The sequence below is a fragment of the Papio anubis genome, chromosome 8, assembly GCF_008728515.1.
Source record: "Papio anubis isolate 15944 chromosome 8, Panubis1.0, whole genome shotgun sequence".
In the NCBI taxonomy this organism is placed as follows: Eukaryota; Metazoa; Chordata; class Mammalia; order Primates; family Cercopithecidae; genus Papio; species Papio anubis.
In genome coordinates, this window is record NC_044983.1 from 133,830,657 (window position 1) to 133,855,096 (window position 24,440).

Here is a 24,440-nt window from a genome sequence, read left to right on the forward strand (position 1 = left end):
GGTTGGTCTTAAGTTCCTGGGTTCAGGGCTCAAGCAATCCCCGCAACATGCTGGGATAATAGGGGTGAGCCACTGTGCCTGGCCTGTATTTAATTTTAATTAATTTAAATTTAGATTGAAGCATGTGGCCAATGGCTGTTGTATTGGACAGGTGGATTTAGCACATCACCAGCCACATGGTGATTTCTCAACTAATGGTGCTGCTATTATTATTAATACTACCAAATAGTTGTTAAGACAAAAAAAAAAAACCCAACTTATTATCAAGATCTCCAATCCCACCATCACCATTTTCAAAACACATGCACATTTATTGTATGCTTTTACCTTAGCCAAGAGATTTATGTCCCCTGGAGACAGTAGTGAAGAGAGGCCCTGTCAAAGTAAAAACAAACAACACATACATACACGCATATATACAGTAAATCCCAGGCATCTTGAGAAAGCAAAAGGCCTTCAAAGTGTGACATAATGTGTGGCACACTGTGCCATGCATGGGATAGGACAGCCAGTGGATGTCCTAAGCCTGGGAGCCACAGAAAGAAGACTCCTCCAAGACAGCAACTGCACAGCCTGCCATTTGTAGCCAAGTCTGACTGACTTCGGCCTTTTTCCTTCCCTACTCTCCTTCTGTTTGCCCCTTCTCTTCTCCCACTGGTCCCTCTTCCCCACCACAATCAAAACCTGATAGGTCATATGAGCACTGTGGGAGGCAAAGTGGCAAACTGTTGGCAATCTGGATGGTCGTGGATGCCTCAAATGAGCAACAGCTGTTATTATCAGTCATTCACAACCTAGTATGAATTTAAGCCAATGTCTTCAGCTCTCCCAGGTGAAACAGCACTTTAAACTTCATTTGTCATTATGGGTTAAAAGTCTTTAATTCCAGAAAGGGTATTTCAGAAATCAGGAGTAATTACAGAGCCTCTAAAGGTATGTAGGAGTCTGCAGGCGGCTGAACTCATGCTCAAACGCACTGTGAGTTGGAACTACGGATTGTGTCTCACAATCACGGCCATCCTGGAACCCAAGACAGGGTGGAGGCTCAGAAAATATTTGGGTGCAGGAACATAAGTTTAGGAAGGAAAATGGGAATTAAAAGGCAGACCCTAAAGGAAAGAAAGGATTCTTAGGTAGGACTTCCAGACTGGTGTGCTACTTTGCAAAATTCTAAATTTTACAAAGAAAAAGGAACACCAGAGGACCCAGGCAGCAGAGACAAGGTGGTAGACTTAACAACTAAATGCATGGTGGGTGATTTCTCCTCATTAAGTTTGAGTTTAGGTGTACGAATTATAAATCCAGTCTGTCATTTTGGGGAGGCTGAAACCAAGGCAATTGTTCAGGCTACTTCCCCATCCCTGACCCCATGGGCTTTCTGTCCCAACCTGTGGTTAGCAAAACCATGAAACAGGAAACACAAGTTCGCTCAGGGTAACTGCCACAGTGGCTTGAAACGTGCTGGTGGTGTTTCCTGTGTTGATACGATCAGAAATTCAATCAACGCTCTGGGCTATTGCAAGATGGGATTCCCTGAGAGAGACGGGGGTTGAATTAAATCAGATTGGAGGTGCTCGAGGAATTACCCACACTGCAGTAAGAACTTACTTAGGATGCAGCTGCTAAAGTCAAGGCCAAGACCCGCCCCGCCCCCCTCCTCAATTATCTGAGTGAGGTCCTCTGAAGAAAAGGCAACCTTCGCTATAGTAATTTATTAAAACTTTTAAAAGGGAAAGGTGTTTTATTTTGAAGCCGCATTTGTTTCCCCTGGGAAGTTTAATAATAGGAAAGGGTTCATATGGTTCAAATTGGTACATTGTAATGCTGCTGGCATTGTATTACTAGGGATATTCTTACACTGCCATTGAGCCTTTAGCGTAATTAGAGTGAGTTATATCAGACACAATGGCTGGGCACCAGTTACAAAGGGAGAGAGAACGAGGAGTGGATTTTCAGTCTAGGTACAGTGTGGTCTTGGATACAACTTCATTAACATCTTCCTATGTCTCATTTCTGCAAACCTCTTAAGTCTCAAAAGACACACAGAACCAGCATGTGGATGGAGGCAGTGGCCTTGTGAAGGTGGACTCAGGATACGGCAGACTGCCATCTCTGCCTTCTATGAGTCAGTCACTCATATCACCTGTTGTTGGGCCCAGTGGGCTCAGAGAACAGTGGACAGCATGGGGATGTAGATGTCAGTTTCCATCCTACCTAGATCCTCCCCATTCTTGGTGCATCCTTACCCCTGGTGCTGGTTACACAGCCGATAACTGACTGATGGCAGGGTGAAAAGAGCTGGGCCTGGCCTCAAAGTGGGACAGCTTTGTGGTTCCATTCACAGTCCAGAGTTCCATGTGGGATCAGGCAGGGACTAGGCTTGACTTGAACCCACATTTTTGTCTGTTTTTTCCCCTGTCATGTCCTGCTTCCCTCCATCCTTGTAAGTTTCTCCTGAGAGCACTCCCTCAGTCAGTCACTAGCCTAAGAATCCCCACTGCAGGCTGTGCTTCCAGAGAACTCAATCTGACACAGAAGGAAGATCCTGGAACAGGAATTCTATGCTTCTCTCCAGGTGGGTGCAGCACTGGGGAAACACTTTGGGTCACTCTCTCCACCCTCTGAGGGATGGAGCTGTGTAATTAAGAATTAGCTCAGCAGGCCAGTGTTGTCCAAACCCTGCACATTCCAAAGAAATGTCCAGCTGCTGCCTGCTTCCTGGGAATTACCTCTATGCCCTTGGAATGTCCTGCCTGGTAAGAGTGTCTTTGTTTACCTGTGTTCTTGGGTCCAGCCAGGTAGTTAATGCTAACAATGTGATTTATGGTGGGTGCCTTGGACACACACCTCAGTCTGACCTCCAGAGAGGATGAAGACTCAGTAATTAAGATCAGCCATGTGGGCACTCCATGCTTGTGTGACCAACTCCCAAAATAAGCCCTAGACACCAAGGCTCTGGTGAGCCTCCATGGTTGCAACACCTTGTGAGTATTGTCACACATTGTGACTGGGAGAATTGGTGCTGTCTGTACAACTTCACTGGGAGAGGACAAATGGAAGCTTGTACTGGTCTTTCCTGGACTCCTTCCTGTGCACCTTTTCCTCTGCTGATTTTAATCTGTATCATTTTACTGTAATAAACCACTGCCATGAGCAAAACAACTTTTCTGAGTCCTGTGAGTCCTCCTGGGAAATCACTGAACATGAGGGAATCCCTGAGACAACTATGTCTTATCTGATTAGTGAGCTCAGAGAGACCCGAGAGCCAATGGGCCATACTTGGGACCATCCTGGAGGAGTATGTTCAGTGAATCTAATAGATCTTATCGCTTCTCTCTTCTTCTCTCTTCTCCCTGTCTCTCTCCCCTCAGCTCTCCGTTCTGCTGCTGACCACCTGAGAGATAATCATGATTATCCACATTGTCAGCTGCATTATGCTGACTTAACTATCTTTGCAGGGAGATGTCAAAGTCCAGATCTGGCAGAGGTCATCTGAACCCCCACTTGACTTCTGGTCTGAACCTCACTCTCCCTGCACTTCACCAGAGCTTTGTACTTTGATAATGAAGTGGCCTCTGTGAGGTTTATTTGGCTCTTGCAAAGCTGACTCCACAGGGGAGGAAACATGAGTAATTAAGGTGTCCCTAACTTCCAACAAGACTTTATACTCCTCTCATTGGAAGATCTTCAATGGAAAGTTTCAGGACCCTTAATGGCAGACCAGGATCCCTGTCCAGGTCTCTGCCATACCCGCCAACTGAGATAAGGGATGGGGGGTCACCCACACCCACAGGGACATCTGTGCCTTGGGTCCCTGTCTGGAAGTTGTCGCAGGCCAGGCTTGCAAAAGAGACAGGCAACCTCTCAGATCCATCTCAAGGTGAAGCTTCTGCCCAGGTGAGCATCTTGCTTTCTGAAACCAGACTTACAGCCTCATCCTTGAGGCCTGCAATTCCCCAGTATTGGTTGCTGCTGTCTCTTTCATCTTAGGCAGCTTCTTCCCCAGGACTCATCTCTCTCCCCATTGCACAGCCGCCTCCCACTCTCCCAGGCCAGCGCATCTCCAGTACTCCTTCCCTAGAGGGTCCACCTATGACCAGGCTACTCAGCTAAACCTTTGGGGCTTCTCTGGCATTAGAAACTCAGTCAGAGGGTGTCCCAGGAGATGAGGGTGCCTTGCATCAGGGAAGCCTATAGGACTCTTGGGCTGGACTAAAGCCACATTGCCACAAACCCAACATTCAGGGTTGTCCCTGTCTCCTCAATCTTTCACAAATTCCCCTGTTCTCACTGTGAGGCAAGAAAGAACATTGCTTCCATGTTAAACAGAGGGCAACTGGGAAGGCTGACATCACCCAGTCAAGTGCTAGGAAACGGGCAAGTCAGGGATTTGCAATGGGTGCTGCTGTTGCTCATTTATTCACCCCAGATCGACTTTTCACCATTCTCTGTCCTGTTCCATGCCTAGGAGGTTAAACCCCTGGAATGTATCCCAGGCTGGCTTGCCTGCTGGCCCACAGTTGAATTCCCCAATTCGAGGCACTGTCAGGAAACCGGAGGGTGGGAGACATCCCTACCTCCTGGCCTCGGACCAAACCTTCTGCAGCAGTGTTGAACCCATGACTGAGCTCCTGTGTGCAATCCTTCTCTCACCATTCCACTCTCCCTGGGCTTTGAAAACAGGCATAATGGTTGTAATGACTTCCCACTATGGTTTATCTCTGGGTCTTACAACATCCCATATTAGTTTCCTCTGCCCACAGTTTTGTCAAAGGTTCCTTTGTTAAAACCTCTTGAACCTTCTAAGTTGCATTTTTTATCTTGCTTACGCCCTGACTGATAGTCAATATTCATCCAGAACCATAAAATGACATACTGGCTTGCCAGGAGGCCCTCTTTCTCCTGGATTTCCTGGTGTACCCTAAGAGAAGAAGGAAAGAAAACATTAACTGTGGTAAGCACACAGTCCTGACTCACTCTACCCACACCCTCTGCCAACCTCTCTATCTGCTAAGTGTAATTCAGTGGGAAAAAAATCATCAGACCATGAGGATTGGCACCAGTAAAAATGCATGGTTTCCAATCTCAGCTGAATACCCAAGGCTTCCCAGGAAGAATCTGACAATGGCAAATGTTTAGAACTACCCCCATAACTCCTGTCCTAAACACAAAACTAAAAACAACTCATGCACACAGAACATGTGCATGCACGCACACATACACACACACACACACACACACACACCCTGTCTTAAATTTTCCCAGTGCTTTCCCAAACACAAGTGGAAGGAATGGCTTTGAAAAGTAGAAAAATACTTCTATTAGACTGGCTATAAGAATTAATGCTGAGAGTGGAACAGTGAAATTTGAATATTTGGAAGCAGGAATGAGAGAGTAACCTTCTCTTTGGAAACAGAACCCAAGGAAGAGAAGGGAATTTTGTTGTTCCTGCTTATAATGAGCTAAAACTATAGAGATGAAAAGATGTATGTCTAAGCAATAAATATCACTGCTTACTAGTGCCAGACACCTTTGTCCTATAAGGACTCATGGTTGTCATTTACCATTTGGTCGATGAGTATGGATCAAGTACCTTCTATGTGCCTGGCATGCTGCTAGGCACCAGGGACCATGAGGATGCATAAGACACAGGGGCTCCTTCTTAGAGCTCAGAGATGGCTGGACAAAGGCCAAACAATGGAGATACGAGATGACTGTCATTGTCACAAAGTGGGAAGTAACCCATCTGCACAATAAGCATCACGTACATCTGTGGAATTCCACGGAAAAGAGAGAGCCGTTCCAGGGAAGGGTCGGGGGGACAAGTCCCTGGAGAAGGTAGTGCCTGATTCAAGCAGAACTGACTGGGGTATGTAAGACTTTGATTAAGAAATTAGGGAACATTGTGTGGGATACCCAGGAGTTGAAAAGATTTTGAAAACTTAACACAAATAAACACAGGAAATAATATTGGATAATAGAAAATTACGAGCCACACTCAATTGAACAGCAAAAATAAAAAGCATGCCCATGGGGCTTCCTGGAAATCCTCAACCGGGCTACGAAGTTGGCCACATGGTCAAAGGAGGCCAGGAGATGGTGGAGGGTGGGCTTTCAGGGGTCATGTAAGGGCCTTCACTGAGTCCACGCCATTTCTCTGTACTTACATCCCGGCCGGCTGGGCCCTGGGGGCCGGGGAATCCAGGTAAGCCTCGTGATCCCTGAAGAAAAAGAAAAGAAGACACTGACACCCCACAATATTGTAAGCAAATAAGGACACTCCCTCCTTGGCAATAGTTGGCTCTCCTTCGACACGTGGTCTGTTGCTATAAGGAATCTGATGTAACACGTGCACCAAAGCACCCTGCTCAGAGCTTACTCAACTGACGGTACCACGTGGGGGTACGTGCTCAACACACAGAGAGAATGCTCTGGAAAACCTTCATTTTGAGGCTGACAACTTGGACCCCATTTGTATAATTCCCTTGCTTGAGTGAAGGGGACAGCTCCTGTGGTGAGATGGGCCTGAGCTCAAACGCTGGCTCACTCCTTTCATGTCCTATGGATAACCAGCCCCAAGAGCTGCTAACCAGGTGGTTAAAGAAGTTTCCTTATGCAAGACCCAGCACAATACTGAGCACATGCCCAGCGATTACTACTCTTTGTAAGAAAATAATTTCTAGCTACAAATTTCTGGACAACATCAGGAAATGACACACGTATCTTTCAGTATGGATCTCATTTCCTATAAGATTTTTCCTTAAGTAGGTCTAAAAGTGGGAATTCCTGGCAGTTGCTGGAACTGTGCTACAGGGCTGCTCAGAAGCTGACCCTGTGTCTCCTGGGCCTTCACAGACCTCCTCTCACACCAACCCCTCCATCTAGAGTCCCACCTGTTTGCCTCTGCTTTGCAATAACTTGCTCTGAAATCTCATGTCTATCAGTTCACTACGTAGTACCTCAGTTTCTTCATCTATAAAAATGGGTATAAGGAGCCCTGTAGCCCTGTGCTGGGCATGGTGGCTCACACCTGTAATCCCAGCTACTGGGGAGGGTAAGGTAGGAGAATTGCTTGAACCCAGGAGGCGGAGATTGCAGTGAGCCAAGGTCGTGCCACTGCACTCCAGCCTGGTTGACAGAGCGAGACTCTGTCACACACACACACAAAGCAATCCCTGTCCTGAATTCAGAAATCCTATAAATAAAGGTTATTTAAAATATGTTCACAAGACACAAGGTACAGTATCATCCCAGTTGCTACAATGCAGCTATTTCCCCTGGGGTGAATTTATAGGAAATCATATTTTCCCAGCAAACGCATACACAGGCATGTCATGGATGGTTGCTGCTCCTAAGAATGAAGGCTTACTGAGAGCCCTCCTGTTGCTTCAGCATAAAGTCAGTCCATCAGGTCTCCACAGTGGCTCCCGGGTCTTGCTCTGCCCACATGACAGATTAAGAGCAGTTCCCACATTGGCTCACTGCCGTGTGGTTGGGGTTGGTGAAACCAGGATTCAAAATTAGTTCTTGGCTGAATTCATTAAACCACGGCCACCCTTCTGTGTTGACGAGATGCCCAAAACAGAAGCCAGTCTGTTTGCCCGACTATAATACGGGCATGGCATCCCTTCTCTGCTCATATGCACATCAATCACACTCTGTTCCACAGGTCAGAGTTCGTACGTTGGAGTCTGCCCTGTTCAATAATGTGAGCAAATTTCAGAATCTACTTCAGTTTTTGGTGCCTCCCATTTAAAACTGCTTTGATTCGAGCAGGATTCTCCGTATAGAAACTCATCCCTTTATTTAAAGCATACTGTACCGGGGGGCCTTTGTCTCCTGGTGGTCCGGAAGGGCCCTAGAAACAAACAAACAAGTATGTAAGCAAAGTAGAAATGACATGCTGATGTAAACAAGCTATGGTGTTTATTCCTTAGACAGGTCCTCAGTTGTCCCAGAAGGAGTTACTAACTTCCTCCTACCTTGAAGCCACCCTGCCATACCCTCTTGCCACCTACCCACCCACAAATGTTGCCATGAAAATCTCTCTGGAAGCTCCTCCACTTGCCCCTCAACTGATGCCACCCTATCATCATCCCTGCATAGCTCCTGACACCTGGGCCCAACTCTACTTTGTAGCTCTAGTGTGAGGTTGAACCCGGCAGCCCCGACTTCCCTGTATTGCACCCCCTTGGACATGCACTGGCTCTTTCTGCTCAGGAAAGGATGGTCATGATAACGACCACATTCCCCAGCCATAGCCTTAGTGGCTGAGGCTGCAGTAGTCAAGCTCCCTTCTCCAACAAGGGGTGCATGCACACACACACACACACGCACACACACGCACACACACGCATGCACACACACGTGCACACACACACACGCATACAGACACACAGACATGGGCCTGGCATCCTCCACAGTGCCCAGTTCTTTGCCCAGACAGAATTTGGCTTCTAGATATCATGCTTAAGATGCTGTTCATTGATTGACTGGAAGGCATTCACATGCAGTCCCAAGTCTTGCAGCGAATGGGATCGTCCCTTGCCCCTGAGGCTTTGCTATGCTTGTGCATTTCCATGAAGACTCTGTCCTGCCTTTCTGCCTGGAAACATTCTTGTCGCCCTCTGGTTCTCCTTTGAGAAATCCCTGCCTGTGGAGAGCCTCCTCTGGCTTCTCCCAGGGTGCTCACTGGATAGTCTCCGCCCCTGCACGCGCCCTGCCTAAGACTGAAAGTCCAGCATTGTTACTGCCTGTTGGCCTATTCCTCTTCACTGAATGGACTGAATGCTCCCATGAGGTGGCTGCCAAGTCTGCATTCTTACCATGCTCTCTCCACACTCAGCAAGCGCCGTGTGCATTGCAAGAACATAGCAGACTACAGCACAGCAAATAGCATTTGATCAAAATGAAAAATTTAAAGCACAAGGAGAACTTGAGAACCAGTGCCAATCATCCTTTCTTTTCACTGATGATCAAACTAAGTCCAGAGGAGAGAGAGAGACGTGCCCAAGACATGCCAGGAATCACTGGCCAGGATGAGGTTAGTCTCACATTCTGCCCTCAGTCCCATGTGCCCTGCATCTCCCTGTAGCACAGCCCATGAGAATGTCCTTAGGTATTCCCGAGAGAGCAAAATGATTTCACACCAATGCCAAGGTTCCTGCAGTATGGTGGCAGGGGTAACCTAAAAGTCTACCCATTAAATATGCCCCAGAGCAGTCTAATATAAAATAGAATAAGCAACATTTTAAGTGTGTAGTTGGGCACTAGAGAAAGTAGAGAAAATCTCCAGAGGTCTAGAGAAAGAGACAACTGAGAAGCAGTGCCCTAAATCTACACAGACCTGCCCTGGAGGGGAGCAGGACTCTGAGAGCTGTGCGGGGACGGGAAACGAGGCTGGAGGCCCTTTTGATCAGGAAATTGAAACTCAGAACAGTAAGTAAAGTCAAATCCTTCAGTAGGTTATAGCAGGGGTCCACCGGCTTTTTCTGTAAAGGGACAGATAGTAAAGTGAAGGGGTAGAGAAGAAAATTATGTCAAGGAAGCTCACCCGCTCACCCATCTTTGTCTGGGATGCAGGTGCATGATGACGGAAGCCTCCTCTGAGAACTCACCCTCAGGGCCCTGCCCTCACAGGCATCTGGGAGCTCTAAGTCAGAAGTCCTGCAGAACTTCAGCTCAAAGCCAATGTGCCTACACACAAGTCAACGTCTGGGCACCCAGAAAGAAAATCCCCTAGGAGCATACAGAGCAGCGAAAGGATCTTCACAGAAAGATTCCCAAAGGCACAGAACTGCAATCTCAAATTACAAGGCTGTTCACCATAAGGACATAACGAGTGGTAGAACTGAGTTTCCATGAACTTTGGAGAATGGGGTGGTCAGATACAGGCAATAAAAAAGGTCTATTAAAATGATTATATATAGAGGAAAAAAAGAAAGAAAACACAGAGAAAATAACATGACATTATCCAGAAAGATCTGGTAGGTATGAAAAGAGCCAGAGTACATTTTTAGAAATAGAAATGTAGTCATTAAAATAAAAAAAAATTGTAATAACCAGATTAATTTGAAACTAATATAAAATAGGAATTTCCCAGAATAATTGTCTTTAAGAATCATGGCAAATGTCATTTCCTGAAGAACCTACGCAGACTGGCAACTGAACTTATATATATATTTCTTAAGACACACAATGATCATGACTGAACAGTGCAAATCACAGTAAATTTCTGAAATTATTCATTTTTCCCTCTTGACCAAATGAATGATAAATCACCAGAATGTAGCACATTTGCTTCTCTCTTTCTCTTGAAATCTCCCACCATTTCTCAGAATTCTATCTCATTCCAGAAATGGCTGAAAGAGTCATACGCACACACAGGTAGGTCTGGCTAGGGAAACAGAGATGAATGAATAACTCACAGCTGCACAAAGGGGACCTGCAGCTATTGGTCTATATGCCAGGAGTGGTCCTATCTGCTCCATACACAGATCATCTCACTTTAACCCCAATCAGAGGCCTACAAACTGGGTATTATCAACATTTCATTGCTATAGATCGAGAAACTAAAGCTAAAATTCATTAAATAGCTTTCCTAAGGACAAGCAGAAAAAATGATGGACTCAGCATTCCACCTCTGGTCTATTTGACTCAGAAGCCAGTGCTCCCCTCATTCTACCTCACTGCTTCTGTCACGGTGTAGGTCAGTGGTGCACATGGGCCACCATACCTGCATTTGAACTGTGTTCCTTTCACAGTAGATCCCAGGGAGGATGGATATGTATTCCTTAAGGAAAGGGGGTGAGGGATGGTTTGTTATTGGCCTGGGAAATGTCATGTCATTTGAGAGTCACCCTTTGTTTTCAAGTTAAATCCCAGAATCCACTTTAAGCATTTAACTTGTTTACCATGCCAGGCTCCAAATTATCTTCTTATGTCATTTAATAGAAAATCCACATTGAAGGATGTGTTTTTAAATTAAAGGTCTTCATTTCAAATCTTAGCTTATCAATCATCAGCTGTTTGACCTTAAGCAAGTTACTTAGACAGCTTCTCTGACCTTCACTTTTCTCAGCTGTAATACAAATCTAGAGTATCACCTTGCCTTGTGTTATCAGAAATAAAAGAAGATACTACAAGTAGTGAAGCAGGCAGTGCCCAACCATAAAAGCCTTTCCCATGTCTATCCTGTTAGTTTACTTTAAGAACGATAAAGGTGTGTTGAAGAAGGGGATTGTACAAAGACTTTCTAAAGTCATTCCTATATCTGAAGCTCAAATACGTTTTCAACAATTACAAACCTCTTCTCTGAAATTACGGCCTCTGATGTGTTTGTTCAAGAGTCATTTTACCCTAATGCCCAGATTTGGGCCTTTGATACCAGTTTCCATTAAGAGAAACTACTATGACTTCTTGAAGAAATGACTGATCAGAGACCTGGACAACAAATGTACACAACAAACCTAGAGCAAGGAAAGCATCAAAGACTGCTAAATTGTGTCAAAGGTAATCAGGATCAACTTAAATAGACCTCCATTGGCAGAAGACAAGACAAACTGAGCATCAAAAGGAAGACTAGCTGCAATAATTTAAAACACATCTAATGTGTTTATATCCCCAAGTTCAAAATTATTCTTAGAACAAACAACAACAACAAGCATCTAATTGGTCCTCTTTGCAAGATGCTAGGGAACCAAGTCATTATTTGAAAACAAGGGAAAGACTTCAAGCATTTATATTCTGCCTTCCATATGTCTTGTACCACTGCGTATCCAAAGGGTGCTTTAGGGAACATTTCTCTATATAGAACTATTCCAGCTAATAAAGAAAGAATGAATAGAACTAGAATAGCGCCAGTTTGCAACCCTTGATGTACTAATTGGTGGGAGCATTAGACACCACAGGGTGAATGCACCACAAAGAGGCTCCACCAGACATCATGTGCCTCCTACTGGATGAACACTCTACCTGTGAAGTCTTGCCAACAACATCAAACCAGAATCCGATCAAGCCTCTAGGTCTGAGTACCAACTAAGCTGAACCACAGGGACAGAGGAACGCATTGAGCTATTACATTAACAAATTCCAGATGGTGGAAAATTCTATGAGACTAAAAAAAAAAAAAAAAAAAATTGAAACATCCAATCAATTGCTGTACGTTTATTTGGATCTTAAAGAAACAAACAAAAAACACAGAAGCGTGACATGTATGAAATAATTAGAAATTTGAACACTGACTAGATATTTCAGGGTGTTATGGATTTTTAAGGGGTATATTATAAAACTGTGGTTCTGTTCTTTAAAATTCTTATCTTTTAGAAACATATACTGAAATATCTACAGACAAAATGTGTCTGGAATTTGTTTCAAAATAATGGAAGGTAGTGGACAAGAGGAAAACCATGGTCATTGGCTGTGGGATCCTGGCACTAGTTGTGGCTATATGGGTGTTTATTTTACTATTCTACTACTTTTAGTATATTTGAATTTCTCCATAATAAAAACTTATAGATATACATACAGAGACACACATACATACACACATATACCACACATATGAATGCACTTACATCTGAATACACTTACATGTGATGCACATGCACAGTCATGCTTTGGTGTTTTCTGACAATTATCGTAGTTTTACAAAACTGAAAGTCCCATATGGCTTTAGATATGTGAAACACGTTCTCTTCTTTCTCTGCTATCAGGCTGTTCTAAAAACCAGCTTCCTTTCTCTAAGAATTGATCACCTCTTTGTTCCTCCTACCAAAGGCACAGATCTGAAAATAAAGTGAACTTTTATTCTCTGTAATCTTTGATCTGAGTGCCTCACGTGTGCACAGGCCTACTGCTGCGTGCTGCGGTGGGTGGCCGAGTGGCTGCAGGGCATGGAGCCCGCCTATGTGAAGCGCTCCAGGTGAGAGGGAAATCTCTGTGGTAATGATTGATCAGGCTCAGTGAGTCAGGGTTACGGGATACCTAGAGCCACTGGCATCAGCCCGAGAGAGTCTGAGGAATCTTCACCCAGAGGGGGACAGGAGAAAAGAGGTTTAGTGGGGTGGGGGCTTCACAGGTAGAGAAGAGGATGAGGCAGAGATATCCCTGGCAGAGGAGAGCACTAGGCCAAGAGGAGAAGTCAGACTCTGCGCTCAGAGAGCAGCAGGGGTGCCTCCAGGAATGTCCCGGGGAAGCTGTGGTCTGAAGGAGAAGGGCCCAAGCACCTTGCTGGAGAGGCCTCTGAAGCTACCCACCAGGCAAGAGGTGGGCTCATATCCAGGCTTTAGGAGGACAGCTGTGGGTGCGGAGTGGAGAAGGGGTCAGAGGGAACAGACCAGAGGCCCAGATGCCAGGCAGCTGGGGAGACCAGCGGGAAAACCCACGAGCAATGCAGGGGCTGAGTGAAGCTGAGCGGGAAGTGTGGAAATGGAGAGCGGGAAATGTGGAAATGGAGAGCAGGGAGTTCCGGAGAGGGCTCGGCCATGGCCGTGGGGTCTGCTAAGGAAGCAGAGATGAGGGTCCTGGAGGCGGTCAGGGCAGTATCTGGCCTTTCCCGTGTCTGGTACCAAGAAGCCTTTCTTGTGCTGGCTTTAACTGTACAGAACCAGAAACAGCCCAGGACAGCCCAGCTCCTCCCACCATGTCATGAAAGAGGCTCCTGGAGCCACAGGGACAGCAGAGGCTGTCTTCTAGCTTAGAAACAAAGAGTGCAGACTTCAGGGCAAGATCAATGCAGGTTCAAATGCCTGCTTTGTCTCTCACCAGCAGAGTGACCAAGGCCAGCTGCCTAAACTTCTCTGAGCCTGAGTCTCCTCATCTGAAACCTGGAGACGATAATAGTAACACCTTACTGGACCGCTAGGAACACTAGAGAAGGCAGTGGCATGTCAAGCCAAGTGCCCAGCATGTTAAGTGTGCCTTAGGAATTATTATTGAGAACAACAAAATGGTTCGTTTCATTTAGAAAGGAGAGTTCCCAATCAGAAGTGGCAGTAGAAACTTATTTTAAAACTATTAACTATTTTCTATCTCCACCAACAGAAGAAATTCCTAAGACTTTTTTTTTTGAGATGGAGTCTTGCTCTGTCACCCAGGCTAGAGTGCAGTGGCACAATCTTGGCTCACTGCAACCTCCACCTCCCAGATTCAAGCGATTCTCCTGCCTCAGCCTCCCTAGTAGCTGGGATTACAGGAGCCCACCACCACACCCAGCTAATTTTCATATTTTTAGTAGAGATGGGGTTTCACCATGTTAGCCAGGCTGGTCTTGAACTACTGACCTCAGATGATCCACCCACCTCAGCCTCCCAAAGTGCTGGGATTACAGGTGTGAGCCACTGCGCCCGGCCATCTTGACACTTCACTATAAAAACTGTGGGAGGCTCAGCTACTGGTTATACACAAAGCAATACAGGAGCCCTGGAGTCTGGGAGGTGGTGTGTGGCTTTACACCTTCCTCAGCCTCCTCCTTCACTGCCCACAGGACGCAGCTCTGTGCACTGGGCAGGGTGAGAATGGATCTCAGTGAATCAAGCGCTGTACATTCCTTGAGCATCGGCCACAGGGGCAAGGCCAGGAGCTAGACCCTGGGGTAACCATGGACAAATGCCCAGTGTTCCCAAGTAGTATCCAGACAAGATGGGGGTACTCACACCTAAAGGAATCTAGCCAGCCTAATTCTTGGGACAGCCTGAGTGACTTTGATTCTTATGATCAAAGGAATTGGACTACTAAAGCAGGCAGATAAGACATGAGTTTAAATAAATAAACAAACAAACAAACACGGGCTAGACATGGAAGTCAATTGTACAGGAGTAATCATGCATGTAAAAAGTCACTGGTAGGCTGGGCACGGTGGCTCACACTTGTAATTCTAACACTTTGGGATGCCAAGACAGGTGGATAGCTTAGACTCAGGAGTTTGAGACCAGTCTGGGCAACAGGTCAAAACCTCATCTCTACAAAAAATACAAAACTTAGCCAGGCATGGTGGCTCACACCTGTAGTCCCAACTACTCAGGAGGCTGAGGTGGGAGGATCACTTGAGCCCAGGAGGTTAAGGCTGCAGTGAGCCATGATCACACCACTGCACTCCAGCTTGGGGGACAGAGTGACACCCTGTCACAAAAAAAAAAAAAAAAAAAAAAGTCACCGGTGAGTGTGAAGACTTAAGTGAACATGAACTTTCATTACTACAGTTGACCCCTAAGCAACATGGGATTGAACGTGCAGGTCCACTTAAATGCAGTTTTCAATAAATACCGTGGAAAATACTTTGGATATTTTCAACAATTTAAAAAAACTGTCAAATGACCCAGTGGCCTAGAAATATTGAAAAATTAAGCAAAAGTAAGGTATGCCATAAACGCAGAAAATATAGAGATACTAGTCTGTTGTATCATTTAGTATCAAAAAATATACACAAATCTATAATAAAAAGCTACAGTTTGTTTAAAATGTGTGCACACAAACACAGACCATACATGGCACCGTGACTGTTGAGAGAAATGTAAAGGAACATACATGCAACATTAAGTCATAACTGCATAAAATTAACTATAGCCAGACCGTAGTACTATAATAATTTTATAGCCACCTCCTGTTGCGATTGTGAGCTCACGTGTTGTGAGTATCTGCTTAAATGCTGTGTGATTCTAATCATCTCTGCGTGAGCAGTCTCTCTCTCCAGTAAATCGCATTACCAAGTAATGCGAACAAGTAAAAAGTGTTCTCTCACGGTTCTTGTGTGTGGTTTTTTTTCTTTATTTTTTGTCATGTTTATTGCAATACTGTAAACACTGAAGAACACCAGAAAACCCATATGAAGCACTACAAGTGATGCCGGAAGTTCTCCCAGGGAGCAGAGAAAAGTCGTGATATTACAAGAAAAAGCTGAACAGCAGCCAGGCACGGTGGCTCACGCCTGTAATCCCAACACTTTGGGAGGCTGAGGCAGGTGGATCACGAGGTCAGGAGATCGAGACCATCCTGGCTAACACAGTGAAACCCCGTCTCTACTAAAAATACCAAATCAAAATTAGCCAGGCGTGGTGGCGGACGCCTGTAGTCCCAGCTACTCGGGAGGCTGAGGCAGGAGAATGGCGTGAACCCAGGAGGCGGAGCTTGCAGTGAGCCGAGATCACGCCACTGCACTCCTGCCTGGGCGACAGAGCAAGACTCCATCTCAAAAAAAGAAAAAAAAGAAAAAAGCTGAATGACTTGATGTGTACCTTACACTGAGGTCTGCAGCTGTGGCTACAGCCCTTTCCAGTGGACTGTTCTTGCAAGCAAACAACACGAACTTATAGCATCGATAAATACTGTACAGTACTATAAATGTATTTTCTCTTCCTTATGATTTTTTTCATAACTTTTTTCTCTAGCTTGCTTTGTTGTAAGACTATAGCATATAATACATATAACAAGCAAAACATGTGTTACTTGACTCTTTGAATTATCAGTAAGGCTTCCAGTCTACGGTAGGCTATTAGTTAAACACGGGGACAGTCAAAAGTTATACTCAAATTTTCAACTGTGCAGGGTCAGCACCCCAACTGCCACATTATTCAGGGGTTCAACTGTATGGTACCCCTGTTGGAAGAGTGGTTAAGGGCATTTTCTTGGAGTCAGAATGCTGGGGTTCCTGTCCTAGCTCTACCATGTCCTAATGGTGACTTCACATCTCTGTTTCATCATTTGTAAAATGAAAAGAAAAGTGGAATTCACCTGCTAGAGTTTCTGGGAGAAACAAATGAGAGACTGTGAGATAAATGAGAGGTAGACATGGAGGCCTTTGCTCACTCTTATCCCTGCAAGTAGGCAGTTTATGTTGGCTGTGATTGCTATTATTCTAATATTTCAGTCGCTGTTATCTTTATTATTAATATATTATTACTTCGAAAGTGGGGGAATGAAAAAAAAACCCTTCTGTTAGGGCAGTTGAGATATTTGATTGCACATAATGGGGCCGTGCTTCCTGTCACTCTTAGGCTAGAAGGCCCACTGGAGGGCAAGGAGCCTGGGGATTCCGTCCCTTTTGTACGTGCGTCCTCAATGCCTGGACCAACTGATGTAATGCATCAGTACAACTAATTCCCGGGAGCAACGGTGAGAGGCTCAAAAAGGGAGGTCATTTCAGGCTGCAAAGTCTGAGAAAGACATCAGGCAAACAGAATTGCTATGACATCACCAGGGCAAAGGCAGGGAAGCAGGTATTATCACCAGTATTATCATGTTGTAATCCTCCCAGTTTCCTTGATGCTGCTGCAGAAATTGCTGGCACCTGATCCATCAGGAAACTGAGGGCCAGAGTAGGAAGGAGCGAGTCCTGGGTTACATATGGGACCTTGTCTTTACAAACCCCAGCTCCTTCAGTCAAACTAACTTGGACTTTAATCTGTCCCAGGGCCTAAGTAGGCTCATTTTGTAAGCATCTTAAACATTGCTAAGGGAACATCAGAGGCAACCTGAAGATTAAAGGGATTTTTGTTTGTTTGTTAATATCTTGAAGCAGCAAGACAAAACCCCCAAACAACGGCCTCATCATTCACCCCCCTGCCTGTGACAGTGCAGAGATTGGCAGACAGAGCTCCTGGCTCCCTTCCAGGGAGTCAGTGCTGCCCTGGATGCCAAAGGCATGGGAGCATGACACTACGGGAGGAAGGAAGCAAAGAGTAACTTATTATTCTTTTTTTTTTTAGACAGAGTCTGGCTCTGCTGCCCGGGCTGGAGTACAGCGGCGGATCTCAGCTCACTGCAACCTCCACCTCCCACGTTCAAGCAATTCTCCTGCCTCAGCCTCTTGAGTAGCTGAGATTACAGGCATGCGCCACCATGCCTGGCTAACTTTGGTACTTTTAGTAGAGACAGGGTTTTACCATGTTGGCCAGGCTGGTCTCAAACTCCTGACCTCAGGTGACCTGCCTGCCGCAGCTTCCCAAAGTGCTGCGATTACAGGCATGAGCCACCGTGCCTGGCCACAGCCAGATCTATCCTTAATGTGCCTTCTTTGAGGGACCTCACAGAAGATTAATGGAAATGAATAAATCCTGCCCATCCTGCCGAAGCCCCAAAGCAAGGTATTGCAGGGGGAAAAGGACTGGTTTCAGAGGCTGTGGGAAGCGGGTCTGTACCCTGGGCTGGCTACGTAGCATTGGCCAAATCACGTCACCTTCTGAACCTCACATTGTTTACCTGGAAAACAGTGATGTAGTGGACATGTCCGTTCCCTCCTGCCATGTTCCCTGGGCATGCACCTGCCCAGGGCTTTCTTTAGCCACAGGTGAATGCTTGGCCCAACCACAGGGAAGGCTGAGAGTTTCTGGGAGTCAACTCCCCAGGGAGCAGCCTCCAACCAAATACAGGCAGGAGGTGGTACAGAAACGCCCCAGCTCTTTCGCTCCCTTTGCAGAACAACTCTGCAACAATGCCATGTAGTCACTCAGGGGCTGTCGCACAGGTGAGTCCCAGGTACCCACAGTGGCCATCTGCTCAGTAACATACCCTTCCCTTGGCTTGCTTGCTTTATCTGTCTCACTTTGTTACTTCCTAAGTAGTGATTTCTAAGATCACCTCCCAAACAAACTCCTTGCTCTCGAATCCCCTTCTTAGGGGCTACTTTCATGGGATCCCAGCCTTAACCAAAGGATAAAACAACCCGCCCAGTACCAAGTGAGGAGGTAGATGTGGATGCTCTGAGGCCCAGCACAAGATATGACACAGGACTTCCCAGCAAACGGCAATGTTCCTGTAAAGAGGCAACTGCATCCCCAACGAACTTAACATGTACCCACCCCCAGGCTGACCCCTTCTTCACCTCCCCCACACACCTTTGCTTAGCTCAGCATATCTCTCCACCCTCTATACAGATTCCCAGGCCATTAGTGGCCTGGGCTGTGGCCAGAGATAGGATTTATGAAAATTCAATAAGGTTTTATCCACCACGGAAGCTTTTAATAAGTCCAAGTGGTAGCCAAGACACTAAAAACAGTTGATTTACAGCCTCTTGACTAGAGCCAGCCAATGACTTTTCAGGTGGATTCACTTAGGCAGGAACATATTTCATGGGTGATTTTTGCTGGCTCTTTGGTGGCAGGTGAGGTGAATTGTGTCCGCCTCCAAAGCCAGCTTTCTGTAAGGGCTGATAAGGTGAATCTGCAAGGAGTAGACAGGGTCATGTAGAACCCTGGTAAGTGATGGGGGTGCCTCATTCCGGTTATGGGTCTGTAGTTTCACTTACAATCCATTCTCTATTCTAAGTGGCAATTGCTACACGAAGCAGCATCCTAACTCCAGCAGAAGGGGCCCTATTAAAGGAGAATTTCAGAAGGAAGAAGGCACAATCTATTGTGTTCTCTCACTGCACTCTTTGTTACAGTGTTCCTTCCAGTTACAAAAAGACTGAACAAAAATAGCCACAGAACACAGGTAAAATGAATGTAATGAAGTGGGCAATTTTAGCCGAGAATGTATTTTAAGGAAAACAGTTTAACCAAACTAGACATTCCCAAGGGCATTCCACATGCCTCCTTCCACGGTTTTCAGGCAGATCTAAGAAGGCACAGAGCTACCTGGTCTTCTTGCCACCAGGAAACGATCCCTCATTGCGAGTGAGTAGAAATAACAGTGAGGAGGTGATTTCTGGTGTGGAAGCCAGGAGGCCTGCTTGAAAATGGGAGGACAGAGGAGACTTTCAGGGAGACAGTGAGAGGCCCAAGAACTACTCTGGATGTAAGAGAACCACAGAAGAAAAGGAAAGGGGAATTTTATTTCACAGGTAATATTTTGGGTACTAAATTGGATTTTCCTTCTCATTCTTTGAGAGTCATGCATGAAAAATGGTATTACTCTTAATCACTCTTGGTCATGGCCTTCATTTATTGAATGCAAGACCAGACAGAAACTAGACCATGTGTTACTCCAGTTTATATTCAAGTTGCATTTAATAAAGATAAAGTTGGATTGTGCCTTTGGGTTAAAATAATAGTAACAACAACGATAATACATGGATAGTTTAGGTATTCCATGGTTTAACAATGGCATTTGAAAAGGATTGAGTATTTGAGCTTCTTTTAAACAATTGCAAGACAGGGCTTTTAAGGACAAAGTAAATGCACTTTTAAGGTGCATTAAGAGGGTATGATGTCTATCAAAGAAGGGACTAAACAGAAGAAAAGGCTTCAAGATTGTAAACTGGTCTTATGTCCCAAAAACTATCACTCAGTAAAGGAGGAAAGAAAATATGTGTTCTTTGTGGTACAAAAGGGAGAATTAAAAGCACTGGGTGGAAACTACCGGATACCATAATTTTATTCTCAATGAAAAAAAAAATTCTACTGAATTTCCATTATCTATGGAAATATACTTTTAAACTCAGAGCCAGATGCACTGGCTTTGAAAGAAGCATGCCTTCTATTTCTAGAGGCATTCAGGTGGAGGCCAAAGATATTGACAGCAATCCTCAACCTGAATGGGGACACACTTCATTGATTCTTAAGACCCTATAACTCAAAGTTTTAGCAATTCTTAAAGCTATCACCCCTAGTGAGTTTGTAAACTAACACATAATAGACTGATGTGAATTATTCATTAAAACTAGTGGTGGCTCACATCTGTAATCCCAGCACTTTAGGAGACCAAGGTGGGTGGATCACAAGGTCAGGAGTTCAGACCAGCCTGGCCAACATAGTGAAACTCCGTCTCTACTAAAAATACAAAAAATTAGCCGGGTGTGGTGGCAGGCACCTGTAATCTCAGCTACTCAGCAGGCTGAGGCAGGAGAATCACTTGAATCTGGGAGGCAGAGGTTGCAGTGAGCCAAGATCACACCACTGCACTCCAGTCTGGGTGACAGTATGAGACTCCACCTCAAAAAAAAAAAAGAGTGTTTCTGCAGGCAGGTCCAACAGGAAATGGCTGTATGTCCTGAAAGCAAGTAAGAGCAGGATAAATAAGGACTTACAGGAGGACCAGCAACCCCTACGCCTGGGTCACCACGGCTGCCAGGAGAACCAGGGATCCCAGGAGCTCCTCGATCCCCCTAGAAAGAGAGAAAAACACGATCAAGAGGTCAGTGCCAGGAAGGAGAGGGCTAGGGTGCAAAATGAATCATGCTTCTTCTAGAATCCTGACTGCAGGCTTCTCCTGCCACCTGGCCTCCATGGGCCATGCTATAGTCTACCCAAGCAGCCCATCATCCCACTCAGCCCAATATTCAGGGACCACAGCCACCAATTCAGATTATATACCTTTCAAGGATGACCATTCCTGGACCAACCTTGACCATGGTTCCAAATGTGATTATAACAATATGGCCCTCCCCATGTCAGCATTGTCCAAATCTACCATGCTTTCTTAAAACCGCATCAAACCCTCATCCTAACTATACCCCAGACTTACACATGCACCCACATTTCAATTTAGATCCCAAATCACCCATAAATTAATTTATCAATTCACCAATAATTTACCAAGTACCTACATTTTCCACATCACCCTTCCGAATGTGGGAGTGAGGAGCCTAAAGGGGACCGAGATAAGACCTTTGCCTTCAAGCATAGTTAACAGTGTGGACCTGGGTGTCAGAGGCCTGGATTTAAGTTCTGGTTTCAACACCTGTTAACTGTTAACTTAGGAAAGTGATGAGTTCCTATGCTTTAGTTTCCTCACCTACAAGGGGAACAGGACAGGAGCTGCCAGGTCTGCAGATGTTGTGTTCATTCAATGAGATTATGCAGAGAGAGTGCTTGGCACAGAGCCTAGCACAGCACTCAACATGAGCTAGGAGTTGTGTTTGCTTCTGTTCTCATTGTACTGCCATGCTGGACTTTGATGGAAAAGGAAAAAGGAGGAAGAAATTGAAAAAGGGAAGAAATTTTGTTTGCCATTTCCTGGAGAACAAAGCTGAGGCAGAGTCACACCTTATTCATAATTTCAAAATCCTCAGCCCTTAAACACAAGTGTTTACCTCAACTCAGTTGGCAGCAAAACCTGACTTGTGCTGACACACACTATTTGCAGTCTTTGGTTATTCCATTTTGCGTGAACATTTACATATTTTCGTCGCCTAAGGATGAATGAGCTTGATTGGGGTGTTGCCCCAGATACTACCATAAATGTCATTATATGTATATTTTGCATATTACTACCTTTTCAAAAGTGAAATTAAATTTGGCCCAAAACACACATGGCCCCAACAGTTTTGTGTAGGAGGCTGTGATCCTGAGCTTATTCAGCCAGCTGAACCACAGTCAAGCCTGAGACCAAGATGGCAGGTGATCTTACTCAAGTCACTTAATATCTCTGGAATGAGTTAACTCGTATGACAAACAGAAACAGCCTCAGAAGCTTGTTATGAAGAGCCAATGAGATAATGTTGCAGTTCATTATGACAGAACTCGATATTGCTAGGTAGTATGTTGCTTTATTAAGGTTTGGGTATTGTGCATTATAAAATATCTCATTAATGGCTCTAAGATGATTTGCCTTTCCTATAGTACAACCGTTGCCTGGATGAGTACATAAGCTATATATTCACTCAACTAATGCTCATTCATTCACTGAAAACCATAATCTAGATAGCAAGCCCAGAAGATTACTCAGTCATAAGTCCTGCCCATTGTCAATACTCAGTGCTAAGTTTGGAAAAGAAGGGACGTTCATAGGGATATGAAGGAACAGACCTTGCAAAGTTCTCACAAAAGATACAAACCAGGATCTAAATCTCTCACTACGTCTCCTTGACATCATTTCTTCCCCTGGTCCCTCTGGGCCTCTGAGTCACGGTACGTGCTGTTTCTGAGTCCCTAGGAGTCAGCAACATCCCTTGCCTTGCCCTCATCTCTGCCAGGAGTTCCCTCAAATTTTCTGTATATTCTCAATTAGTGTAATCTGTTTCTTTAGAATAATATAATATGAATGGTTCTTGGGAGTTCAAGATACTTTGGATCCCTAGAAAATCTAACTCGTTTCTATGGGGAGGTTGGGGAATAGAGGGAGTAAAAAAAATAAAACAAATATGGAAACAAGTGTCATGAACTAAGAATGACCATCATGACCCATGATTTATCTGTCACCAGCTCATCGCAGCAGTGGAGAGGGGCATGTAGGAAGGTTTCAAGCTGGTAGTGAGGTGATACTAGGTCCAGTCTCAGGGCCAAGTCAACCTCATCCTGTGACCTTGGGTAAGTCCCATAACCTCTCTGCATCATTGGGTCCTCATCAATTAAAAAAAAGTTCTACCAAATCCCCATGTATCTTATGAAGACATTTAAAAACAACTATATACGCTTGAGAAATACACTGTATATTATGGTTGCATTATTATCACTTATTTATTATTTCTTTATTTTTGAGACAGGGTCTTGCTCTGTCACCCAGGCTGGAGTACAGTAGTGCAATCATGGCTCACTGCAGCTTCGACCTGTCAAGTTCAAGCAACCCTCCTGCCTCAGTCTCCCTCATAGCTGGGACTACAGGTGTGAACAACCATACCTGCCTAATTTTTGAAATTTTTTGTAGGCACAGGGTCCCATTATGTTATCTAGGCTAGTCTCGAACTTCTGAGCTCAAACAATCCTCCCTCTATTATTACCTTATATGCAGAGGTAGAAGATAGAAAGTGAACTAAACACATATAAATGTCAGATAAATCTATATTCTTTTGCCCTTTGGTTTTACTTTAAAAATCTTAATGCAGCTCTTCCTGTTGTTCTTATTTTCTGTTCTAGTTTGAAACAGAAACTGTCCCTTTCCTGTCCCAAGGCCATGGTCCGTGTACATCCGCAAACCCTGACCATTGCAAGCTAAGTCATGTCAACAACCTAGTTTGTATGCTTCCATGGTATTTGTTTGCTCTTCGGTTTCTTATACATGCTATTTCCCCTTGTCTGAGATCTTCTTCCATCCATGTTCTAAGCTTCCAAAGCCTACCCATCAACTAAGACTCAGTCCCATTATTTTGTAACAACAAGCTATAAAGCTGCCTCTGCCTGTATTGCCCTTCTGTCTTTTTGCAAATGGTTGCATAGGTCTTCATTGACCTTAACATGTTGCCCTCCCAGTGCACAGTTGTCTGACCCTCTGAATTTTCTGCAAGCAGCTTGAAAGTAGAAAATCTTCATTCATTTCTTCATCCAACAAATGTTTACCAAATTATTTTACCTAAAATAATTCAGCCCCTCTGTTAGGTACTGGATCTATGAATCTCTGTATCCACAGTGTCCAGATTAGGGTCTGAAACAGGTGGCAGCTAGTAACCATTTCTTGGATGCAGGAACAAAAGAATCCTGTATCAGTCACTCTGTGTCAGGCATTGGGTTCTGCCTTTGACCAAAATAAACTTTTTCAGAGGAAGGAACATGATAGAAAGGACTCTCCCAGCCCAGTCTGGAAGCGTGGAGTCACTGACTGCTTTCTGCTACACTAGGTCTGGCTCCATT

General features: G+C 45.0%; 1 protein-coding gene across 1 annotated transcript in view; it reads right to left on the reverse strand.

Moving 5' to 3' along the window:
• The window catches only part of COL22A1 (collagen type XXII alpha 1 chain), a 326,761-nt gene that overhangs the window by 66,487 nt on the left and 235,834 nt on the right, over nucleotides 1-24,440 (reverse strand). Inside the window, exons 40-44 of the mRNA XM_009213647.4 lie at nucleotides 20,963-21,040; nucleotides 7,823-7,858; nucleotides 6,168-6,221; nucleotides 4,877-4,921; nucleotides 328-375 (exon numbers count right to left, since the gene is read on the reverse strand). Coding sequence (XP_009211911.2) covers nucleotides 328-375; nucleotides 4,877-4,921; nucleotides 6,168-6,221; nucleotides 7,823-7,858; nucleotides 20,963-21,040 — 261 coding nt within the window. The remainder of the gene's footprint in view (nucleotides 1-327; nucleotides 376-4,876; nucleotides 4,922-6,167; nucleotides 6,222-7,822; nucleotides 7,859-20,962; nucleotides 21,041-24,440) is intronic.